The sequence below is a fragment of the Mizuhopecten yessoensis genome, unplaced genomic scaffold (assembly GCF_002113885.1).
Source record: "Mizuhopecten yessoensis strain PY_sf001 unplaced genomic scaffold, ASM211388v2 scaffold3427, whole genome shotgun sequence".
NCBI lineage: Eukaryota > Metazoa > Mollusca > Bivalvia > Pectinida > Pectinidae > Mizuhopecten > Mizuhopecten yessoensis.
In genome coordinates this window covers 388,259-413,372 of record NW_018405039.1, presented here as the reverse complement: position 1 = coordinate 413,372, position 25,114 = coordinate 388,259, and the positions used below count along the sequence as shown (strand labels likewise).

Genomic DNA, 25,114 nt, shown 5'->3' with positions numbered 1-25,114 from the left:
TATAGGTATATCATTGAGGAATACCGAGCACTCTTTATATATATATATGAAGAGTGCTCGGTATACCTCAGTGATATACCGATATATATATAAAGAGGGCTCGGCAGGCCTCAGTGATATACCTACAGATATATAAAGAGTGCTTGGTATTCCTCAGTGACATACCTATATATGTATAAAGAGTGCTCGGAATTCCTCAGTGATATACCTACAGATATATAAAGAGTGCTAGGTATTCCACAGTGATATACCTACAGATATATAAAGAGTGCCCGGTATTCCTCAGTGACATACCTATATATGTATAAAGGGTGCTCGGTATTCCTCTGTGATATACATATATATATATAAGTATATCATTGAGGAATACCCAGCACTCTTCATACATATATAGGTATATCACTGTGGAATACCGAGCACTCTTTATATATATATAGGTATATTACGGAGGAATACCGAGCACTCTTCATATATCTATAGGTATATCACTGAGGAATACCGAGCACTCTTCATACATATATAGGTATATCACTGAGGAATACCGAGCACTCTTTATATATATATAGGTATATCACTGAGGAATACCGAGCACTCTTTATATATATAAAGTTATAAGTTAGCTTTGATATTACCAGACTCAGTACCTGCTACCTGAGTCAGCTTTGAAGCAAGCTATCTAAGTTAGCTTTGATATCACCAGACTCAGTACCTGCTACCCGACTCAGCTTTGAAGCAAGCTATCTGAGTTAGCTTTGATATTACCAGACTCAGTACCTGCTACCTGACTCAGCTTTGAAGCAAGCAATCCAAGTTAGCTTTGATATTACCAGACTCAGTACCTGCTACCCGACTCAGCTTTGAAGCAAGCTATCTAAGTTAGCTTTGATATCACCAGACTCAGTACCTGCTACCTGACTCAGCTTTGAAGCAAGCAATCTAAGTCAGCTTTGATATTACCAGACTCAGTACCTGCTACCTGACTCAACTTTGAAGCAAGCAATCTAAGTTAGCTTTGATATTACCAGACTCAGTATCTGCTACCTGACTCAGCTTTGAAGCAAGCTATCCAAGTTAGCTTTGATATTACCAGACTCAGTACCTGCTACCCGACTCAGCTTTGAAGCAAGCTATCTAAGTTAGCTTTAATATCACCAGACTTAGTACCTGCTACCTGACTCAGCTTTGAAGAAAGCAATCTAAGTTAGCTTTGATATCACCAGACTCAGTACCTGCTACCTGAGTCAGCTTTGATATTACCAGACTCAGTAACTGCTACCTGACTCAGCTTTGATATCACCTACCTGACTCAGCTTTGACATCACCTACCTGAATCAAGCCTCACTACCATCTACCCGCCTTGGTTTTGATACTGGTAGCTACCTGACTCATTTAAGTACTTGACTTCTCTTCTGAGGAGTTGAGATTTGTTATCTTTGATCTATGATTTTACACTATATTCATATCCACTGAAGTAGACCTTAATACTAGCTATAAAACTCAGTTTGGAGGTGTAGCTACCTACCTCCACTTTGGTAAGAACTCAGCTTAAGTAGTGATGGCTTGGAAACTACATGCCAAGTAGTAATGCACTAAATAATCTTTAATTGAACGAGTTATCATGTCTGAAGGGAGATAACTCGTGTGACAAAGTGTGGAAATATAACGCAAAAATACACGAAAGTAATGGTGGTTCACATGTCTGTGGTCGATCAGGCTCCACATATCGGAGATCTAGTGCATGTGAACTCCTGTTAAATATCAAGTGCCATTTCATAGATGAAGTAACAATATATAAAGTTACATTGCAAAAAATGGAAGAGCAATTATGTGGCATACTGACCTTCAATATTTGTATACCATGACATTTGTATTCACTTAAAGACAGTGAGATACTTCTAGAACCAGTAACCGTACGACACACTGAGGGTTTGATAACGAGCAGTCAATTAGATTACAACTTCTAATCTATAGCATCTATAGCATCTTTACATCTATTTCTTTTACAAGAAACATAATATTCAATTTCTCTTTCTTCTAGACATTCAACATCAATTTGCAAACAATGTATTTTTCTAAATCATTAACAAATGAATAAAATGATACAAAAACACAATTACAAAATGTGCATCAAAATTCTTAATACAAATATCCTTACAAACACAACATGATTGTTAAAACATGATTAATACACGATGATGTAAAATTTATATCAGATCATACCCTTAATACATCCTGGTACTCTGTACCCTCTCCCAACCAAATCTTTATGATAATGTAAAAAAATATGATATCTATGGGAAGTTTTTTTAAAAATGAGGTCTGGTACATTGTGGTACCTACTCAAGTAGACAAGCAAGCTTGATAAATCTCCTCCTAAAAATCATTTTGATAAGTTATAAATCAATTCAAACTACATATAAGTATGAACGATTCCTCTGAGAGTTAGTAGACAATGTTGTTAATACACGTAGCAGCAGTAATATGGCTAGAACAACTGGTAACTCAGTCTTAGATATGTCATGACACCGTAATGCCATGGTTTGGGATTGCCTTATTTATACCTATAAAGTCCTTATTTCTTTCCTATATCTTATTTTAAATATCTTGGTCTTCAGTGCTACAGGTGTATTTTTTTCTCTCAAAAATCCTCCAAAAGACAAACTATCTAAACTGTTGCCAATTATTTTTGTCTTTTCCTTTTTCGTTTTCAGAAACACTTGAGTGTATAACATGTCTCAGTGTGCGACACAACAGATAGATTACAGTATGGACACAAAGCATCAAAACTGAAATCTACTGTAAATGGCATTGCATTCTCAGTCAAAATACCATTAAAATAACTTGCATAAAACATAAAAATAAATCTAAATCCTGTTTCTGTAATAACTAAAAACATGTATAACTAATTATATAATATGTATGATCCTGTGAAGACCAGCACCCAGTATGGTTAACTCCTCCAAAGTCTTACAAATGTCCATTTTGTCTTTGTATCATTGATGTAACTCATTTTCCCTCATTATTTTCAACAGTATATTTTTGATCAAAAACCTAAATATGTAAAACAGATAAATCAGCAAAAAGTGAAACAAAGGATTTTTAGATTAATTGAACTATGTTCATAATAAAGTCCTCTAATTGTTCCCCATACTCAGCATGTAGTATCAGAATCAGATCAAGAATTTAGAGAAATACCATACTAAGAAGGGAAAAACTGCTATAAAAATATCTTTTGGAACAGAGTTGATATACAACCTACACCAAATCGTAGTCGCGTGACATACAGTATCACAGATACACATTTTATCACATGGGCAATGGGAGACAACTCACTACATTTTCTACCCAAAACAAACGGGAGCCTAGTTTGTGGTAGGCAACTTGTGTTACATGCCAGATACCAATTACCTGGCAATTGTCATATGTAGCCTTAAAAACAACTGATCAAGTCTGCTGCACGTTACCATACAGAAATAGTGTACAAGAATACTTCTTACCTTAATAGGAAGAGGAGTGGACTAGACAAGTGATGTTCACCCTAATAGGCTAGAGTGGACTGGAGTGGGGAAGTGTTATTTACCTAACTAGGTATGGAGTGGACTTGAGCGGGGAAGTGTTATTTACCTAACTAGGTATGGAGTGGACTTGAGTGGGGAAGTGTTATTTACCTAACTAGGTATGGAGTGGACTGGAGTGGGGAAGTGTTATTTACCTAAGTATGGAGTGGACTGAAGTGGGGAAGTGTTATTTACCTAACTAGGTATGGAGTGGACTGGAGCGGGGAAGTGTTATTTACCTAAGTATGGAGTGGAATGGAGTGGGGAAGTGTTATTTACCTAACTAGGTATGGAGTGGAGCAGACTGGAAAAGTTAGTGTTATTTACCTAATTAGGTTGGAGTGGAGTGAACTGGAAAAGTGTTATTTACCTAAGTACAGTTGAACCTCGTTATCTCGAACTCTAATAACTCAAAGATCCCGTTTATCTCGAAGTATTTCTCCGGTCCCGGCCAAATCCCTTCTTTATCTTAGTAAATAAAACTCTGATAATTCAAAGCCTAAACACACGAAAAAACTTGGATACCTCGAAGCAAGATTTGTTTCAACAGCGTAAATCCAACATCATAACATCGTCTACTTCATAGTGTTCAAATTTCATATAAATAAAAAACAAAACTTAGGCACGTCACCATTCCGTGTTGATGAACATCTTTTGTGAAATCAGTAAAAATATTTAATGATAAACCTTAAGAACGTAAAGTGTGCAGACTGTCAAAACCATGATGTTCATAATAGAAAACAAACTTCATCAATGTTTATCAACCGTATTCTGTACTACCTGGGAGTCCGTTTAATGATTAGTCCACGAAACTTAAAACAGTCCAAACCGGAAAAATGGTCACAAAGCGTGGTCATGCATAAAAGAGTTCAACAGTTTAAATCACAACATAGGACAGCTTCACGGGTTCGTGTTTTTACAGGGGCCAGTATAGCTTTGGTAGTCGATTGAGAGATTTTCAGAACAATATGATAATTGCTGTTGATTACATCGATTTGAGGAGGTGTCAGGTGTCATAATTAGCTTTAACGAATCAATGTGTTACACATACGAAAGAATCTGTTTGTGTGTGTTTTCATTTAAAGAATCAACTGTGCGTACGCTTCATTAGTGATTTGTTTTAGACTTGCACACTTTCATTTCCGCATTGTATAGTACGAGGTTGGAGACAGCGGAATAGTTCAATTTTTAAATGTAACACTTCAGAGATAAAACTTGACAGAGTTGCAAATACAAATGCAGATCTAGAAAGACTTTGCCAAGACTCGCCAAAAACAACATTTAATCACTAGGCTCGTCCATATTTTGTAACGAATTCACAAAATGGTTCAACCGTTCTGATCGCACTAAAAGAAAATACTTTTTTCCCGGAAATACCCTACTTTTTTTTGTAAGCGTGTTTATTGTAAAATAACATAGCTGTATTTGTTATATTGTAATTGATTACATACATCATTTATCAATTGGTTATAAGCATTGGCTATAAATACAAACCAAGGACTGCTAATGCCATGTCCAAACAGCAAATTTCATACCAAATATATGAACCCGCATAACTCGAATACTCGGATAACTCGAAGTTTCCGACGACCCCGTCGACTTCGAGATAACGAAGTTCGACTGTATATGAGTAGGGTGGACTGGAGAAGTTAGTGTTATTTACCTAACTAGGTATGGGAGTGGAGTGGACTAGAAAAGTGTTATTTACCTAACTAGGTATGGGAGTGGAGTGGACTAGAAAAGTGTTATTTACCTAACTACATGAGTTGGGTGGACTGGAGAAGTGAGTGTAGTTTACAGAAGTATGGAATGGAGCAGAAACACTGTTTTTTTAACAATGACTATCACAATGTACAATGTACAAACAATGCAGTGTAAGAGGCGTTGTGATGTGATGGTCAGATATGGTACACACAATAAACACCAGCTGACCAATGCCGATTCCTGTACTGGGCAGTTCAATGTCTGACCACTGACCAATGTTGCTGCACATCCTGGTCAGCTGGCTGTGTGATGAGGTAGGAACAGTGTTGATGATCTCTGATCCAACACAAGTAACCACTGAGACAGCTTTCTACCAACTCCTAGACATGCCACATCCTTAACATTCAGAGCTCTGGTACTTGTCCCCTCTGTGTTATAGGTAGGGTAATCAGCTAGCCCTTACCGAAAAACTTTACTCTCCATCAAAATCTTCAAGCTTCTGTCACCTTTTTAGCCTAGAATAATAAAATAAATGTAAAATAATCAGCTGCATTGACTAACACACCAAAAGATACCCGTATCATCATTCCCTTTCAGGTCTTCTAGATGTAAAAAGTCTCAATACATTTAGTTATGAAAATCTTCACAGAATATTAAAGTGGAATGTCGTCAGGTGTGACTGTGGTCAGGTGTGACTGTGGTCAGGTGTGACTGTGTATGAACCCGCATAACTCGAATACTCGGATAACTCGAAGTGTGGACAGACTGTACTTAACTGTGGATGTTGTCAGGTGTGACTGCGGGGAGACTGTACTTACCTGTGGATGTCATCAGGTGTGACTGCAGGGAGACTGTACTTACCTGTGGATGTTGTCAGATGTGACTGCGGACAGACTGTACTTACCTGTGGATGTTGTAAGGTGCGACTGTGGACAGACTCAACTTACCTGTGGATGTTGTCAGGTGTGACTGCGGACAGACTGTACTTACCTGTGGATGTCGTCAGGTGTGACTGCGGGGAGACTGAACTTACCTGTGGATGTTATCAGGTGTGACTGCAGGAAGACTGAACTTACCTGTAGATGCTGTTGGTTGTGACTGCGGGAAGACTGCACTTACCTGTGGATTCCGTCGGGTGTGACTGCGGAAAGACTGCTCTGTGACGTGCCAATGCTAAGGGAGGAGAATGCACTGTGACTGGACTGCAAGCTGGTCATTGACCCTCTGCAAGAAGTAAATAGTCTGTAATATTGAATGGGAACTGATTAATGTATCTTGGAACAACCAACAGTTACGTAGTAAATTCTCCAAAACTTGTGAAAAGTTTGACCGCCAAGCCTGTTTACATTGACAACAGCTGTTATTTTTACATTTGTTAAAACTGTTTTTGGATGGACAAACAGTATATCATACTCGGGCAGTAACATAACATTGGTGTTGTTATTACAAATTAGATTGCTAAGGCTGTGACATTTAAGTACAAACCTAAAGGCTGCAGACTCCAGTAGCTCTGTGTAATACATGACCTTGGATTTGTGTGTGGCCAGTGGAAAGTCAAACACAGCTTTCCCGGCATCAAAGTACTTCCACTGTAATATGTAACTTCCTGCCTGACTGGTCACATGAGATCCCTGTCAAGGAAACATGGAGTAAAGAGTTAATCAAGTTCTTCTCAAGTTGGGTTGGTGCAGTGGATAGTGCTCTCGCCTTCCACCAGGACAGCCTGGGTGTGATTCTCCAATTGGACATAAAAGGCACTGACCATGGGTCACCATGTGGGTTTTCTCCAGGTACTCCGATTTCTTTCTACATCAAGGCCTTAAACATGCTTCCATGAAAGCCAACATCATTGATTAATATAAGCTGAAATTACTTGTTGTAACATAAATAAGGTTTATTTTAAATCAAGTTGCAAAAAGCTATTGCCAGAAATTTATAGATGTTTGCTGTTAATCGACTTCCATATGCAATTCAAAGAGCAGAAAATATGTTGTTAAGTCTGGAACGTCGTTTGGAGGGAAAACAAGACATACTGAGCAAGGTGGTACTTACCTGAACACTATCCCCATCTCTACATATATGAGGTGGCTCTACAATGCTCAGGTCCATGCCCACTTGCATGGTTTTGTCGATGTATTGTGTGGAGCCAATGCCACCCAAGGCCCCACTGATGTGGTGTTGGTGTAGGGGGTCTCCCGACACCTCGTGTTTACACCTTAGCACGGTGAAGGTCACATCACCCTTTAAAATGTCAAAGTCCCATGTAATCACGGATCCCTTCTGTGGGACGCATATCAACACCTACGGACAATAAAGACAACATGTTATTAAAAGTCAATGTTACTATACATTATACTATCCATTGTTTGGAAATGAATTTTTATCACAAAAGTCTTAAATTTTCCTGTCAGCATAATCTTATCTATTTTGTCCAATGGCAATAAAATGTAATTTGTCCCATGTGGCAGTTTAATACCTTGTAATTTGATTCACTGCAGTATTATTCTACCTATTTTGTTCCATGGTTATCTTTAATACTAAGCTTTTTCTAAACTTTGATTGATCAATGTCCTCTTTTTCATCAAAATATCAGCATGCCACTAAGATGATTTTCTTTTGAAGTCTTTTTTAATTATAGGTTTACAAGTGAAATCTCAATATGCATACTGAGTATATTACAGCAAGAAGAAAACTGGTTTTTCATATAAACTTATCTCTCTTAAAAAGTGTAAGGTGTTACCTCATTTGGAAAGTCTTTGACAATATGGCAGGTCTGGTACAAACTATCTGTACTGAGGGGCGGGCCCTCTGGGGCCTTTTCTGTGAACTCCTCCTTGTAGAGGGACTTAGGCACCAACCCTCCTTCTGGTACATCACACTGTTAACCAAACAGTCAAAACAATAAATGTAATCAAAACCACAAAACTTAAGAATTCTAATAATAAATCTGTACCAAGACCAAATCCCATGGTTCTACAACCCTTTTTTTTGTAATTATCACTAATAAAATGAGCAAAACTTGATTTATTTAAGGCAAACAATAAATGAAAATCTGGATTAAACTTAACTTACAAAACAGTCTCCACCCAGGAAGTCAGGTATGTATTTCTTGTCTATGAAATCAATGAGCCCTCCAGGTCCCTGATAGTCATTTCCTCCATAAATCATGAACTTCTGCCTGGTGTCTTCATCAATAAAGGGACTGACAAGGGTCCAGAGCACAGGGAACACCCTTGGGGCACGCACAATGAGGAGGCGCCCCATCGTATCTGGATAGTTAGCCTCCACCATCTCTATGATCCTGAGCAGGGCCCGTATCCCTGGTCTCCATAGGTGTCGCATACTGAGGCCGTCCAGGTCAACAATACAGGTACAGGCACTCACAGGGAAACCTCGCGATCGAGTGGCATCTCCTGCTCTACGCAACCCCTCTTCATTCACATACAAAACCTGAAATACACAACCTTTCTTCATTATAAATACTAAAGCACCTGAAGTTGAAATATAATACCCTTCCTCATTATATGTATACAACACCTGAAATATATGGCCTTCTTTATTTAGCTAACGGGATACTACTCACAGTGAAATATACAACTCTTCTTTTATTTAGAAAACGGACACCTGTAATATTATTACAACTCTAACTCATTTTCATAAAATACTAGATATCTGTAAACAATCACACAATCTTTTAATAGAACCTTTGTTTATCTAAAGAGGCACGTTAGTCTAGTGGTAGGATGCCGGTCTCGTGACGGAAGGGTTGCAGGTTCAAGTCGCGTCATGGCACTGTGTTGTATCTTAGAACAAGATACTTTACTCCGCTTGTTCCAGTCTACTCAGCTGTAAATGAGTACGTGGTTGGGCAGTGCTGGAATTGTTGAATCTAGCTGTGAGCCCTTAGTTTTCAGCACCGGCTGTATGCTCCCAAGGGAGTTGAGAAAGATATTGGCTGGTTGCAAAGGCCCAATAAACACGGATAATAATTTGTGAACTGCTTTGAGATGACCTAAGACCTCAGTTGTGATAAAGCGGTATATAAGAACCTCAAATTATTATTATTGTATCTACATACTACATCATCTACCCAGTGTATAAATTGAACAGGTCGTAAGCTGGCTAGAATGCTAATTGGTTTCGCTAACAGGACTGTAAGGTACTATTTAAGAACAACGTACATGTTTCAGGAGAACCTCCTCCCCAACAGATTTCATCAGACCCTTCACATCCATTTGCCCAAGTTTGAGGACATACAGCGGCCGTCCATCTACAACATAAACACATCAGGATTGATAACCCTTTTATAATCACCATATCCTGTTTTCTGTACTAGTTCTGAATAAAATACAAAAACTAAATGCACTCCTCCCCTTGTCAAAATACAAACTAAATGCTCTTCTACAAACTAAATGCCCGCCTTTCCTTGTTTAAATGTAAATATAATGCCTGCCTCTCCTTGTCCATATTCTTTCATCACAGCAAACATGTGCTATTTGTATTTTTGACAGCAATGTCTGTATGCATTTTATGTGGATTTTCTTAAAGATGAATTTTACACATTTAGCTTCACATTGTACTACTGCTATTGAGGAATATTTGCCGTGTATCCTACCTTTGTCGTTGTAGTGCCAACCCCCACTGTAGTATTGGTTCATGACGTCTCCGGGTCGGTATGTCTCCAGTAGATGATCAATATTGTGGAGCTTTCTCCAGGCTAGAGAGTGCACCAGCATGTCACGTGACTTGTCTAGACTGAAGTCACGTGCTCTTAGAAACCGCAGAATGTGAGCATCTCTTGGTATCTATAACCATAAAATATAACACTGTAAAAAATCTCATGATAACTTTTAATCTTGAAGAGATTAAATTCCATCCAATTTTCTATTTGTTGATGGCTAAGACACGTTAGTATGTGAGCAAACCTACCTTTCCTTTGTGAGTTTCCTGTAGCCACTGTCGTAGCTGTACTAGTCTGCTTTCCTGTACCGGAGTCAGGGAGCCAAGGAAACGCTCAATATACACATCCTCCAGCTTCCCAGTCTTGTCAGGGGTAGACAAACCTACAATAACAAAATAAACACATTATTCTATAGCTTCATAACCAGTCCAAATGTAGTCACTTAATCAAAGGGGAAAAAATGATCACCAAGTAATCGTCAAACTTTCAGACAGGACCTTTACCTTGAGCTGCAACACAGCCTTCTTTTTTCAAAAAATTAATAATTTCATTTTTGAGCCGTTATTATGAACCTAATCTATATAATTGAAGTATACAAGACATACAGTCCAGATATGATACATAGAGTTTTATATTTTCAGCTTTTCACAGTACCTGAACATAGTACCAGGCTGGCAAGATAACTGTGACTTTGGGCTTACCCTCTGGGTTAATATAATAGGGAGTTTGTCAGTACAAATATTTGCAGTAGTAACCCCCAGTACCAGACTAGTAAGATAACTGTGACTTTAGGCTTACCCTCTGGGTTAATGGGGAGTTTGTCAGTACAAATAGTTGCAATATTAACCCCCAGTACCAGACTAGTAAGATAACTGTTACTTTAGGCTTACCCTCTGGGTTAATAGGGAGTTTGTCAGTACATATAGTTGCAGCAGTAGCCCCCAGTACCAGACTGGACTGACTGCTATGGCTGTGAGCACTATTGGAACGGCTCCTCAAGCCACTGTCCTGGGACGGTGTGTCATCTGTCTTGATATCCATGGCTGCAGTCTCTGGGGGCTGCCATCGAGGTGTGTAGGGAACACCAGAACTCAGAATCTCATTGATGTAGTACTCTATCACTTCCTTACCCTGCAAGTCAAACAAACAGCATCACATGGATTTCAATTTCTTATGACCTTGGTCATCAGTTTACAGAGTAAAACACAGGAGTACAAACATTTTTGTCCTATGTATACTAACCATAGTCTGTAGTTTTACCCTGGAATTAAACACTTTCAAGAATTTTAAGCAAAAATTAGTTTTACAGCAAGTTTTTCCAGCAGCACAAATTATCTAAAGCCAAAAATACACTATTTATCATGTAAACAATATGTGTAACATAAACAGTGTAATTTTTATACTATGTAATGTTATGTTTACAAATGAACAAACAGTACTAAGTCTTGTATAAATACAAAAGGCCTAATGGGCCTGCCTTTGGTATTAAACTCACACCTGAAACCTTAAAATGGATTAAAGTCAAATATATTTAACAGAACTAAAAAAAGCTACAGGCTAAGCATCATTACCTTCCACTCCTTATCATTCAGAGAACTTATGTCTCATCTAAATTAACACCCACATTATAGCTACGACGCTAAGGTAATCAATACCCAGGCCCACGACCGTTGATAAACATGGGACACATTCATCTCTCGTGGCCTGAGATCTAGAGTACTAGGGGCACTGAACCACATCCACTGATGCACACAACCTTCCCACTGACCTTCTTTATATTGGCAGCATACTGTTTCATGGCTATCTTCTCAACCATGCTTTCAAAGTTGAAGAAATGTTTGATGTCTAAGGTTGCACTCTGTTCAAAACAGGTCCAGTCAGGATTCTCGGAGTGTACCTGTGTGAAAATAGTCACAGTAATGTTCAAAGAACACAAAGATTTAAGATTTCATTAGAGATCAGTTTTGGGAAATGACATTGGTTACTTTGAGGAAATAATTAAGTCCATGTGTAAGTACTCAAATCTAACAGTTAAATTCAGACACCTTCAAGTTGTACTCCTCCACACAAATGTTTACAGTTTATTGTTTATCCCCAAAAATGTGTAGGCTGCTGTGGCCTTTGTGGGCGGTGGACTCACAGAGTATTGACAGTGTTCGTTGATTATAATCCTCGAGGAGAAACTCTCATTGTGGGCATCTATTTTGAGGACGCGGTTGCGACTGTCTAGGGCATTCTTCTGAATGAAGTACACATGATCGACGCCCATGATCTGAAATTGTATACAGACATGAAATGGTAACCATAATGTGAGATACAAGGAGACAGAAGACATGCTTGACCCTCAGGGCTGCTGAAAATTCATAGACGGGCCGCTACCCATACTTATCAATGCATGCCATCAAATCATTTCTTTTCAAACGACCATCTTTGAAAAAACCAACATGTTAAGTATTTGAATATTGTGTCCTGGCCAAACTTATGGTATGACCTTTCATTTCGATGGTGCGAACTTCCCCGATTCTGATATGCTCTGAGGAGAAGCTGTGATCCTATACAGCGTGGCCAGGTGTAAATGACATGGATATTGGACTGATTCTGTAAAATCAATACAGGAGTCTTCAGTCTGTCACAATAACCTCGGATCAAGTAACCAGTTGTGACTGCATAGGAAGTCTATATACTTAATTACAAACAGATACATTTTTGCTATATTTCACTTCATCAGAGCAGTCAATAATAACAATACACATATGTACACGAGAGAATTAAGAATTTGCTGTACCAACATATATAGTTTTCCCTCCAGACTGACACATTTCTCATACACACCAAGTAAAAGTTTACCAGGAGTCATACCAAATGTAGAGATTTTAGCAAACACTGATCATTTAAGGAAATCAAACTTTAGACCGATCACGTTAAAATTCTTCCCTCACTTTTCTTCCTTATACATGTACCACAATCAAAACTAATAAACACATACATGATTGGAGACTAACAATAATTTGTCACATCAAGGAAACTGGCGTTTTCCTTATTTTCTAGAGTGACATACATATAAATCAGTGCATGGCCTTTCGGTACATTCACTGATTTTATGAACTGAGGAGTACTTAACAGAAACACAGAAAGTTAAATTGATTTGTGATATCACAGTAGCTTAACCTATTTACGACCTTGATGTTATCTTTACTTAATCACATGCAAATTGTTAACACCAGTAATTACTGACAGTAGGCTAATGAGATAGCTAATTACTTCCTGTACACAGGGATTTAGCAGTTGGGTTACTGAGCACTGACAGGGAAACACAGCCATTGTTGTGACATTAGGATCAGTTTCATATGTATGGTTATTGATGCCTGCATCACCATAACAAAATGATCAATTTCATTGTAATATACATATATACTTTAATATTGCTTCTTTTCTAAGGTTGTAGCTTTTTCGGTTAGTTGTTATCCAACACTTTCAATTCGTTCACATCGGGCCTCTTATAATCACTTGGTAGATTACATAGATCATATGTAAGCTGTATTAGTATGGTGTATATAGGGTGTATAAGGAGATGAACAGTAATACCTTTGGAAGTATATGTATATGCAGGGTGTTTATAAGGATGTAAACAACTATTACCTTTATCAGTATATATATGTAGGGTGTTTATTTAAGCATTGAACTGTTTTTGTATGGTATTTATGATCTATTTGAATGACACAGCTTTGCAAGCAAACAACATAATGCACACAATTCAATATCAATACATTTGCGTATGATATGTCTATAGGGTGATTTAAGTTTATCAATAGAACTCTGAGCTGAAAGTTAGATTTGAAATTGTTTCGATTTTTCCCCTGAACAAATTTCGCGCATGGATAAATACAGTGAACATCGTAAATCCGACCTTGCCCTCCACGAGGGAGTTATTTCTGGAAGTTGATTCAAACTTTTCTCTTTGCTCATTTTGTGAAGAATCCAGATGTGAATTTATTTGTTGATTGTATGGGAATCTGACTAGTCGGTAGATTCTAAAACAGCCTCGTTATTTGACATGTCGTCAGAAACTGAGGAAACCGTGGCTGCGAAACGCGTGAAACTGATATCGTTTGAAGTGAGTGATCTTGCGACGGAGCACAGGGGTTCGTTACAAATGTCTGAAATATTTATGTGTGCTGTGACTCATATCAGTAGGTCTGTAACATATGTGTCAGTAGGTCTATAGAATATGTGTATTTCAGACATTCGTAACGAACCCCTGTTGATCAGTGCAGTGTAACAGACGATGTTTCTGATAAATTGCATGAGTGTTAAAATTGTTTCCATTGCCGGCATTGGTGATTTCAACCGATGTGCATTTTCTACGATATTGCAGACCTTGGTCTTGTTTTTGTTGTAATAAAAGTATTTTTTATTTTATTTTTTATTTTGCCCATAAATTTACAATGACATTGTCAATTCTCACAATGCCCAGTGATATTTCAGCAGCCGTCTTGGATATTGTAGTTCCGGTCAGTGTTGTATTAATAGTGACAATGCCATGCAAATGTAAATATAAGGATGTATACAACTATTACCTTTTTCAATATATATATGTAGGGTGTTTATAAGGATTTGTACAGCTATTACCTTTTTCAGTATAATATGTAGGGTGTTTATAAGGATGAATACAACTATTACCTTTTTCAGTATATATGTAGGGTGTTTATAAGGATGAATACAACTATTATCTTTTTCAGTATATATATGTAGGGTGTTTATAAGGATTTGTACAGCTATTACCTTTTTTCAGTATAATATGTAGGGTGTTTATAAGGATGAATACAACTATTACCTTTTTCAGTATAATATGTAGGGTGTTTATAAGGATGTATACAACTATTGCCTTTTTCAGTATGTATATGTAGGGTGTTTATAAGGATGTATACAACTATTGCCTTTTTCAGTATGTATATGTAGGGAGTTTATAAGGATGTATACAACTATTACCTTTTTCAGTATGTATATGTAGGGTGTTTATAAGGATGTTTACAGTGATTACCTTTTTCAGTATATATATGTAGGGTGGTTATAAGGATGTATACAACTATTGCCTTTTTCAGTATGTATATGTAGGGTGTGTATAAGGATGTATACAACTATTACCTTTTTCAGTATGTATATGTAGGGTGTTTATAAGGATGTAGACAACTATTGCCTTATTTAGTATAAACAATGTATGTAGGGTGTTTATAAGGATGTGTACAGTGATTACCTTTTTCAGTATATATATGTAGGGTGTTTATAAGGATGTATACAACTATTGCCTTTTTCAGTATATACAATGTATGTAGGGTGTTTATAAGGATGTATACAACTATTACATTTTTCAGTATGTTTATGTAGGGTGTTTATAAGGATGTATACAACTATTACCTTTTTCAGTATATACAATGTATGTAGGGTGTTTATAAGAATGTGTACAGTGATTACCTTTTTCAGTATGCATATGTAGGGTGTTTATAAGGATGTATACAACTATTACCTTTTTCAGTATTTAAAACGCATGTAGGGTGTTTATAAGGATGTGTACAGCGATTAACTTTTTCAGTATGTACAATGTATGTAGGGGGTTTATAAGGATGTATACAACTATTACATTTTTCAGTATGTTTATGTAGGGTGTTTATAAGGATGTATGCAACTATTACCTTTTTCAGTATATACAATGCATGAAGGGTGTTTATAAGGATGTGTACAGTGATTACCTTTTTCAGTATGTACAATGTATGTAGGGTGTTTATAAGGATGTATACAACTATTACCTTTTTCAGTATATACAATGTATGTAGGGTGTTTATAAGGATGGGTACAGTGATTACCTTTTTCAGTATGTACATGTAGGGTGTTTATAAGGATGTATACAGCTATTACCTTTTTCAGTATATACAATGTATGTAGAGTGTTTATAAGGATGTGTACAGTGATTACCTTTTTCAGTATGTATATGTAGGGAGTTTATAAGGATGTATACAGCTATTGCCTTTTTCAGTATATACAATGTATGTAGAGAGTTTATAAGAATTTGTACAGTGATTACCTTTTTCAGTATATACAATGTATGTAGAGTGTTTATAAGGATGTGTACAGCTATTACCTTTTCCAGTTTATATATGTTGGGTGTTTATAAGGATGTGTACAGCTATTACCTTTTTCAGTATGTACATGTAGGGTGTTTATAAGGATGTATACAGCTATTACCTTTTTCAGTTTATATATGTTGGGTGTTTATAAGGATGTGTACAGTGATTACCTTTTTCAGTATATATATGTAGGGTGTTTATAAGGATGTGTACAGCTATTACCTTTTTCAGTATGTAGGGAGCATCCACACTAAGTTTACATCTGCGCTCCACCACATGTTCAGCTCCATCCTCCGACTTTTGCTCTGAAATGATCTCACAGCCGAGGAACACTGGAATCATTTTACAGGTGGGAAATCGCTTCTCGTATGCCTAAAACATATACACAACACATCAAAACAATGTTTACAGCTCAACATTGTACCTATATGGTGTTGGTGTCCTTTTCTCAGCTTGGACAATCCCAGTACATGCACCGTACAATATACAAAAGTCTTGTATCAATACCAGCAGTGCCACAAAACAGCAAAAATCCTGTTATATATATATACGTATGGTGAAACCTTAAAACTATACCTTTACAAAATACCTGATTGGGAAGTCCTGTTTATGTATTTTTGTTCACTAGTTACATTAATACAAGTATGGAGATTGTATATGCAGACAACGTCCCCACATGTTGCCATCCCAAGATATCATACTTGATAAATCAATGGCAAGTATTTATTTAATCTGTCTATGTCCAATATATGAGTACATTCATTATTTGGCTATTGTATTTTCATACATTAATATGGGTATATATTTAAATCGGTTACTTTTCTGATGTCTGTTCGATTATGACACCTGCCTGGTTGACAAGTTCTTAACATTTTCAAAGCTTTTTGGATCCTATGCACAGAACACACTTTTCCATTTACAATTGCGATAGAAATAGAATCATCTTGGACCATAACCAAATGCTGATTGACTGAATACTGATTAGGTGCCAAAAAGTCAATTTTACAAATTTTCATCAAACTTGATCACTACCGGTAAGTCAGATTGCATTGGTTATTGTAATGTCAAAGTATGCATGTACATCAACCTTCTGAATTTCATGTATGCAATGTTACAACTTTTGAATAGTGGAAAGTCCTACAAATGCTACAATGATTATAGAAGATGGATGAAAATATGTACGTCACTGATATGTACTGAAGGCTGGTGCTGGCCATGTGGGTCTAGTACAGATCAGTTAGTGTTCAGTGGTCTGTAAAACTACTCCTATCAAGTAGCTATCTATATAACCTACTACAGGACAGAAGCCAAGTATTGTCAGATATAGGCAATGTCTGGAGGATTAATATAGATCTCTTATACAACTTCAATCCTTTCTTCAAGCTTGACCAATCTGATACACTCAACTTGTTAATGTTTTGACAGATAAACAACTTATTATGCCAACTAATGCACCTTCTTCTGGTTATTGGTATAACACAAACTTCATTAAATTTACAACAAGTATTAATCCAATTCTATCAACTTATGTCAATCACTCCTTTTGGTGCAATTCTTTGGTATATCTTTATAGTAGACAGTTAATATCCGCTGTCAGCAATTATAAAGATAATGGTGACATTTTAGAAAAGAAAAAAAACAGTACATGGAATGTATGTCTGTACACAAGAGTCAGGCACTCTTCATTTTGTATTCCAGACAAGGTAGCGCATGACCTCACCAATATACAATTGGTTCCAGCTGACAGAGTGAATAGGCAAGTAGGTTCCCCCGATCATACAGAATGCAGCCTTTAGTCTGAGATCACAGCAATGTATGTAACAGTTCTACACCCATGACAGCACTTAACAACTCCTGTAGAACTGAAGGCAACAAATACCCACACATGACACACTATACTCTATATATCTACATGTCTGCTTCTGTGAAGGTGAAAAAACTATGTTGTTAACAGATCAGAAAAATATATCCTGATTTTTAAACAGCTCCAAAATTACAAGAATATAGGTCTGGACTATACTTCGATAATTTCCGTAAATTTTTAGCAAAGGTAAGCTCAGGTGAATTGTAGTAGAAATTGAAAATAACTTTTCAAGATGTCTGCCATTGAGGCCATATTAGATTTCAAATTTGCTCCTAAATAACAACCATGCACTGATCATTCCCTTTAAGCTTCTGCTGAATGAAATGAGTAGAATTTGAGTTTAACTGAAAATTTGAAAAAAGTTGAAGGACAATGGACAAAGATGGACAAAGACAAAAACAATAGCTCAAATGAGCCAAGTTATAATCCAGCAGAACATGAGTTATAATGAGTTGTAACCCGTTTGGGACGGTTTGTGTACGATAGGTATCCTGCATTGATGAATATAAAGGGTAAATATCATGCGTAAATACTTTAGATCCATTAAGGTTATCACCCAGGGTATAGAATACTTTAGTTCCTACACACGACAGTGAGTGTTGGGCTTAGCATCACCACTCATTGGTCTAATTGTGTCTCTCCTTATGTTGAAGGATATCTATTTACACCTCCACCGACTTGTCCTGTAACAGACAACAATAGTTACAAAAAGGCTCACGTACAACTTGCGTCATAGCAGTGTTCTTTAAAGAATTTCAGCTGTATTTGTGGGTTATATTGGTCACGAATCACCAGTCAAACAACCCCCAGAGATCAAGCCTGTCAGCGTCTCCTTACCCACTTATTCTAAACGTTCACAACAGCAATATCAAATCTAATTTAAGATTAATATATATTGTTTCCTTTTTGAAGTTTAAGAGCTTGACAAATGTACTACGCACTAACTAAAGATAATTTGGCTTGCCCATATTAGGTAGGGATTTCAACCATGAAATTCTATTGTTCATATATGATCAGGTTAAAATTTATCACCAGCACACATACATGAAGTTATCTTAGATAGAAAACTTTAGACTTTGACCTGGATCTATAAGTACATTTGTATTTATGTTTCATATTTATAGGCTATATTAATCATACCCTTAAGTATATCATTATAAATTCAATTTAGAAAATAGGTGGGATTTGCACGATAAAATTTTGATAGCTATTTTCTTCATTATTATATACACTGTTTCTCATGTGGAAAATTAATTTGGGGCAAAATTCATCAGATTTCAGAAATTGACCATGGCCATGTGAATTTTTAGTAAAGTAGAATGAAAGACACTTTCCTTCGCCATGTGCATTTTAGTATAGTAGAATGATAGACGTTTTTTCCATGGCTGTGGTATGGTATTTTTTTGTGTGATATCAAGGTTGATGTTTTTTATTAAATGCTCATTAGAGTGCCTTGTGGTTTTGTTGTCACTGCCCAAGTTCTCGATGTGAGGACGTGACATTACTTGTGGTTTTGTTGTCACTGCCCAAGTTCTCTATGTGAGGACATGAAATTACTTGTGGTTTTGTTGTCACTGCCCTAGTTCTTTATGTGAGGACGTGACATTACTTGTGGTTTTGTTGTCATTACCAGAGCTCTCGCTGTGAGGACGTGACATTACTTGTGGTTTTGTTGACACTGCCCAAGTTCTCGACACGAGGACGTGACATTACTTGTGGTTTTGTTGTCACTACCCTAGTTCTTGATGTGAGGACGTGACATTACTTGTGGTTTTGTTGACACTGCCCAAGTTCTCGACACGAGGACGTGAAATTACTTGTGGTTTTGTTGTCACTGCCCAAGTTCTCGATGTGAGGACATGACATTACTGGTGGTTTTGTTGTCACTACCCAAGTTCTCGACACGAGGACGTGACATTACTTGTGGTTTTGTTGTCACTGCCCAAGTTCTCGATGCGAGGACGTGACATTACTTGTGGTTTTGTTGTCACAGCCCAAGTTCTCGATGTGAGGACGTGACATTACTTGTGGTTTTGTTGTCACTGCCCTACTTCTCTATGTGAGGACGTGACATTACTTGTGGTTTGGTTGTCACTGCCCTAGTTCTCGATGTGAGGACGTGACATTACTTGTGGTTTTGTTGTCACTGCCCTAGTTCTCTATGTGAGGACATGAAATTACTTGTGGTTTTGTTGTCACTGCCCAAGTTCTCGATGTGAGGACGTGACATTACTTGTGGTTTTGTTGTCACTGCCCAAGTTCTCGATGTGAGGACGTGACATTACTTGTGGTTTTGTTGTCACTGCCCAAGTTCTCGATGTGAGGACGTGACATTACTTGTGGTTTTGTTGTCACTGCCCAAGTTCTCGATGTGAGGACGTGACATTACTTGTGGTTTTGTTGTCACTGCCCAAGTTCTCGATGTGAGGACGTGACATTACTTGTGGTTTTGTTGTCACTGCCCAAGTTCTCGATGTGAGGACGTGACATTACTTGTGGTTTTGTTGTCACTGCCCAAGTTCTCGATGTGAGGACGTGACATTACTTGTGGTTTTGTTGTCACTGCCCAAGTTCTCGATGTGAGGACGTGACATTACTTGTGGTTTTGTTGTCACTGCCCAAGTTCTCGATGTGAGGACGTGACATTACTTGTGGTTTTGTTGTCACTGCCCAAGTTCTCGATGTGAGGACGTGACATTACTTGTGGTTTTGTTGTCACTGCCCAAGTTCTCGATGTGAGGACGTGACATTACTTGTGGTTTTGTTGTCACTGCCCAAGTTCTCGATGTGAGGACGTGACATTACTTGTGGTTTTGTTGTCACTGCCCAAGTTCTCGATGTGAGGACGTGACATTACTTGTGGTTTTGTTGTCACTGCCCAAGTTCTCGATGTGAGGACGTGACATTACTTGTGGTTTTGTTGTCACTGCCCAAGTTCTCGATGTGAGGACGTGACATTACTTGTGGTTTTGTTGTCACTGCCCAAGTTCTCGATGTGAGGACGTGACATTACTTGTGGTTTTGTTGTCACTGCCCAAGTTCTCGATGTGAGGACGTGACATTACTTGTGGTTTTGTTGTCACTGCCCAAGTTCTCGATGTGAGGACGTGACATTACTTGTGGTTTTGTTGTCACTGCCCAAGTTCTCGATGTGAGGACGTGACATTACTTGTGGTTTTGTTGTCACTGCCCAAGTTCTCGATGTGAGGACGTGACATTACTTGTGGTTTTGTTGTCACTGCCCAAGTTCTCGATGTGAGGACGTGACATTACTTGTGGTTTTGTTGTCACTGCCCAAGTTCTCGATGTGAGGACGTGACATTACTTGTGGTTTTGTTGTCACTGCCCAAGTTCTCGATGTGAGGACGTGACATTACTTGTGGTTTTGTTGTCACTGCCCAAGTTCTCGATGTGAGGACGTGACATTACTTGTGGTTTTGTTGTCACTGCCCAAGTTCTCGATGTGAGGACGTGACATTACTTGTGGTTTTGTTGTCACTGCCCAAGTTCTCGATGTGAGGACGTGACATTACTTGTGGTTTTGTTGTCACTGCCCAAGTTCTCGATGTGAGGACGTGACATTACTTGTGGTTTTGTTGTCACTGCCCAAGTTCTCGATGTGAGGACGTGACATTACTTGTGGTTTTGTTGTCACTGCCCAAGTTCTCGATGTGAGGACGTGACATTACTTGTGGTTTTGTTGTCACTGCCCAAGTTCTCGATGTGAGGACGTGACATTACTTGTGGTTTTGTTGTCACTGCCCAAGTTCTCGATGTGAGGACGTGACATTACTTGTGGTTTTGTTGTCACTGCCCAAGTTCTCGATGTGAGGACGTGACATTACTTGTGGTTTTGTTGTCACTGCCCAAGTTCTCGATGTGAGGACGTGACATTACTTGTGGTTTTGTTGTCACTGCCCAAGTTCTCGATGTGAGGACGTGACATTACTTGTGGTTTTGTTGTCACTGCCCAAGTTCTCGATGTGAGGACGTGACATTACTTGTGGTTTTGTTGTCACTGCCCAAGTTCTCGATGTGAGGACGTGACATTACTTGTGGTTTTGTTGTCACTGCCCAAGTTCTCGATGTGAGGACGTGACATTACTTGTGGTTTTGTTGTCACTGCCCAAGTTCTCGATGTGAGGACGTGACATTACTTGTGGTTTTGTTGTCACTGCCCAAGTTCTCGATGTGAGGACGTGACATTACTTGTGGTTTTGTTGTCACTGCCCAAGTTCTCGATGTGAGGACGTGACATTACTTGTGGTTTTGTTGTCACTGCCCAAGTTCTCGATGTGAGGACGTGACATTACTTGTGGTTTTGTTGTCACTGCCCAAGTTCTCGATGTGAGGACGTGACATTACTTGTGGTTTTGTTGTCACTGCCCAAGTTCTCGATGTGAGGACGTGACATTACTTGTGGTTTTGTTGTCACTGCCCAAGTTCTCGATGTGAGGACGTGACATTACTTGTGGTTTTGTTGTCACTGCCCAAGTTCTCGATGTGAGGACGTGACATTACTTGTGGTTTTGTTGTCACTGCCCAAGTTCTCGATGTGAGGACGTGACATTACTTGTGGTTTTGTTGTCACTGCCCAAGTTCTCGATGTGAGGACGTGACATTACTTGTGGTTTTGTTGTCACTGCCCAAGTTCTCTATGTGAGGACGTGACATTACTTGTGGTTTTGTTGTCACTGCCCAAGTTCTCTATGTGAGGACGTGACATTACTTGTGGTTTTGTTGTCACTGCCCAAGTTCTCGATGTGAGGACGTGACATTACTTGTGGTTTTGTTGTCACTGCCCAAGTTCTCGATGTGAGGACGTGACATTACTTGTGGTTTTGTTGTCACTGCCCTAGTTCTCTATGTGAGGACGTGACATTACTTGTGGTTTTGTTGTCACTGCCCTAGTTCTCTATGTGAGGACGTGACATTACTTGTGGTTTTGTTGTCACTGCCCTAGTTCTCTATGTGAGGACGTGACATTACTTGTGGTTTTGTTGTCACTGCCCTAGTTCTCTATGTGAGGACGTGACATTACTTGTGGTTTTGTTGTCACTGCCCTAGTTCTCTATGTGAGGACGTGACATTACTTGTGGTTTTGTTGTCACTGCCCTAGTTCTCTATGTGAGGACGTGACATTACTTGTGGTTTTGTTGTCACTGCCCAAGTTCTCTATGTGAGGACGTGACATTACTTGTGGTTTTGTTGTCACTACCCTAGTTCTCTATGTGGGGACGTGACATTACTTGTGGTTTTGTTGTCACTGTCCTAGTTCTCTATTTGAGGACGTAACATTACTTGTAGTTTTGTTGTCACTGCCCAAGTTCTCGATGTGAGGACGTGACATTACTTGTGGTTTTGTTGTCACTGCCCAAGTTCTCGATGAGAAGACGTGACATTACTTGGATTTAACTTTAATTTAAATGGCAGTGTCATCGATGAAGCAGGAGACACTTTCCCTTCTGGAACACCTGGTCTTATTCTCCTTGTAATTTTTCAAGACTTTCCATGTAAATCTTTTCTTTCACATTTTGCCCTAGTTTGAACAATTTTGAGTTAACCTTACCTTAAATTGCACTTTTTCAAAATAAAACTCTGAGGCCAAATGATAATTACAGAATTTGTGATTTTGCAGAAATCTCTGATTGTTTTGTAACACTGTATGTAACATTAGTGCAGGCGAACACGCCATGTACCCAAATTTGCCACCCGGTGACGAAAATGCCTTATGACGTCATTATACAAGATGTGATGTAAATAACGTCACCATAGTCTTCAACATAGTAAAAGCCTTCAAATAGATTGACAAGAAGAGATATAAGAAGGAAAAGTTATAATGTGTGTATGCCTAATTTAGATACATATATGTACAGCAGCTATTATTTCGAGCAATTTTTAGTCTCCACACTTTCCCCAATATCAGAAGGAACATGGGAAAAAAGCTGCATCCATTAAAGTCTCCTCCTACATTCATGGTCTTGTTCCTATTATATTCCTGAACCTGTATGTATAAACTGTCAATAAACTGGAACATTTGTACTTATTTGATGGAGATCTGGTCCTATAGCATAGCTTGTTATACCAATTGGCAAATGACTAAGTGAAAAAAGATTTAGCTATAGAGTTTGTAAACCTTGTTCACAAAATAGGACACTTTTTTAAAATAGTTTGTCTGGTGACTATTAAATATACTGAAATCTTTGTTAAATTGGATACTTCCCATATACACGATACATCTCAGGCTACAACAGGCAGCTGACACAAGCTGTAATAAGGTCCAGCTCAATAACCTTTGTTCCTTACATAAGTATACATACTTGAAATCAATGAAACGTTTCATTCAATTGTATGTAATCCTTCTTCCATAGACCTCGAAAGTAATGAATTTTGTGACCGGCAAATTATGATTCTTGGGTATCTGCTCCCAAATAAAGAAGGTAAAATGAAACTGCAGGCCTTTTTATATTCAACCATCTTTCATAATTTATCTCATTCTAATATAATAACAGAAACAAATCTAACGAGTATCAGTGGCACTGATGTATGCTCCCTGAAAACAACTTTATTGGAGGCTTTTCCTGTTTGTGAATTTTGCATTTGGTTAGATTTATGACACATACTGGTAAAAATATGTTGAAATAGGGAGATTGGAAGAAGAAAAATAATGTTTTAACACGCTACATACATGTATGTGTCTGACACATAGCATATGCTTCAGCTATGAAATATAAAGGCATATTTTACTGATAATTAAAGGTTTCATCTATATGCCAGCTATAAGCACTGATAGTTGTGTGTCTATGAATATTTTGGTATTGTAAATTTTGTGGGAGATTAAGCAATGGGCAAAAATTCTGTAAATAAGGGGCTGCAGGTCTTGAATTCAGTACACTGTACATCACCTTAGTCAGTTAGTGCGACTGATGAACACACAAAGATTCATGATCCTAGTATAAATGCAGGCAAAGTTATGCTCCGGACACAATATTTTAGTAAAAGGGCAATAATTATTACTGTACTGAATGTGTGAGAGGGAAACCTACCTACCTACCTATTAACACTGTACTGAATGTGTGCGAGGGAAACCTACCTACCTATTAACACTGTACTGAATGTGTGAGAGGGAAACCTACCTACCTATTAACACTGTACTGAATGTGTGAGAGGGAAACCTACCTACCTA

The 25,114-nt window shown here is 38.1% G+C and overlaps 1 protein-coding gene across 4 annotated transcripts in view; it reads right to left on the bottom strand.

Moving 5' to 3' along the window:
- Window positions 1-366: 366 nt before the first annotated feature.
- Window positions 367-25,114, bottom strand: part of LOC110447463 (SEC14-like protein 1) — a 29,905-nt gene continuing 5,157 nt past the window's right edge. Inside the window, exons 2-15 of one of the 4 annotated variants that reach the window (XR_002462594.1) lie at window positions 16,287-16,436; window positions 12,083-12,214; window positions 11,711-11,839; window positions 10,833-11,073; window positions 10,191-10,324; window positions 9,877-10,066; window positions 9,443-9,531; window positions 8,334-8,711; window positions 8,002-8,139; window positions 7,314-7,562; window positions 6,747-6,892; window positions 6,381-6,485; window positions 1,237-5,776; window positions 367-911 (exon numbers count right to left, since the gene is read on the bottom strand). Coding sequence is in view for 1 of the 4 variants with exons in the window: in XM_021493174.1 (XP_021348849.1) it covers window positions 5,764-5,776; window positions 6,381-6,485; window positions 6,747-6,892; window positions 7,314-7,562; window positions 8,002-8,139; window positions 8,334-8,711; window positions 9,443-9,531; window positions 9,877-10,066; window positions 10,191-10,324; window positions 10,833-11,073; window positions 11,711-11,839; window positions 12,083-12,214; window positions 16,287-16,436 (2,094 nt within the window). In the remaining 3 variants the exon portion in view is untranslated. Of the gene's footprint in view, window positions 5,777-6,380; window positions 6,486-6,746; window positions 6,893-7,313; window positions 7,563-8,001; window positions 8,140-8,333; window positions 8,712-9,442; window positions 9,532-9,876; window positions 10,067-10,190; window positions 10,325-10,832; window positions 11,074-11,710; window positions 11,840-12,082; window positions 12,215-16,286; window positions 16,437-25,114 lie in introns of all 4 variants that reach the window. The other 3 variants (XR_002462595.1, XR_002462596.1, XM_021493174.1) reach the window with 3 other exon arrangements.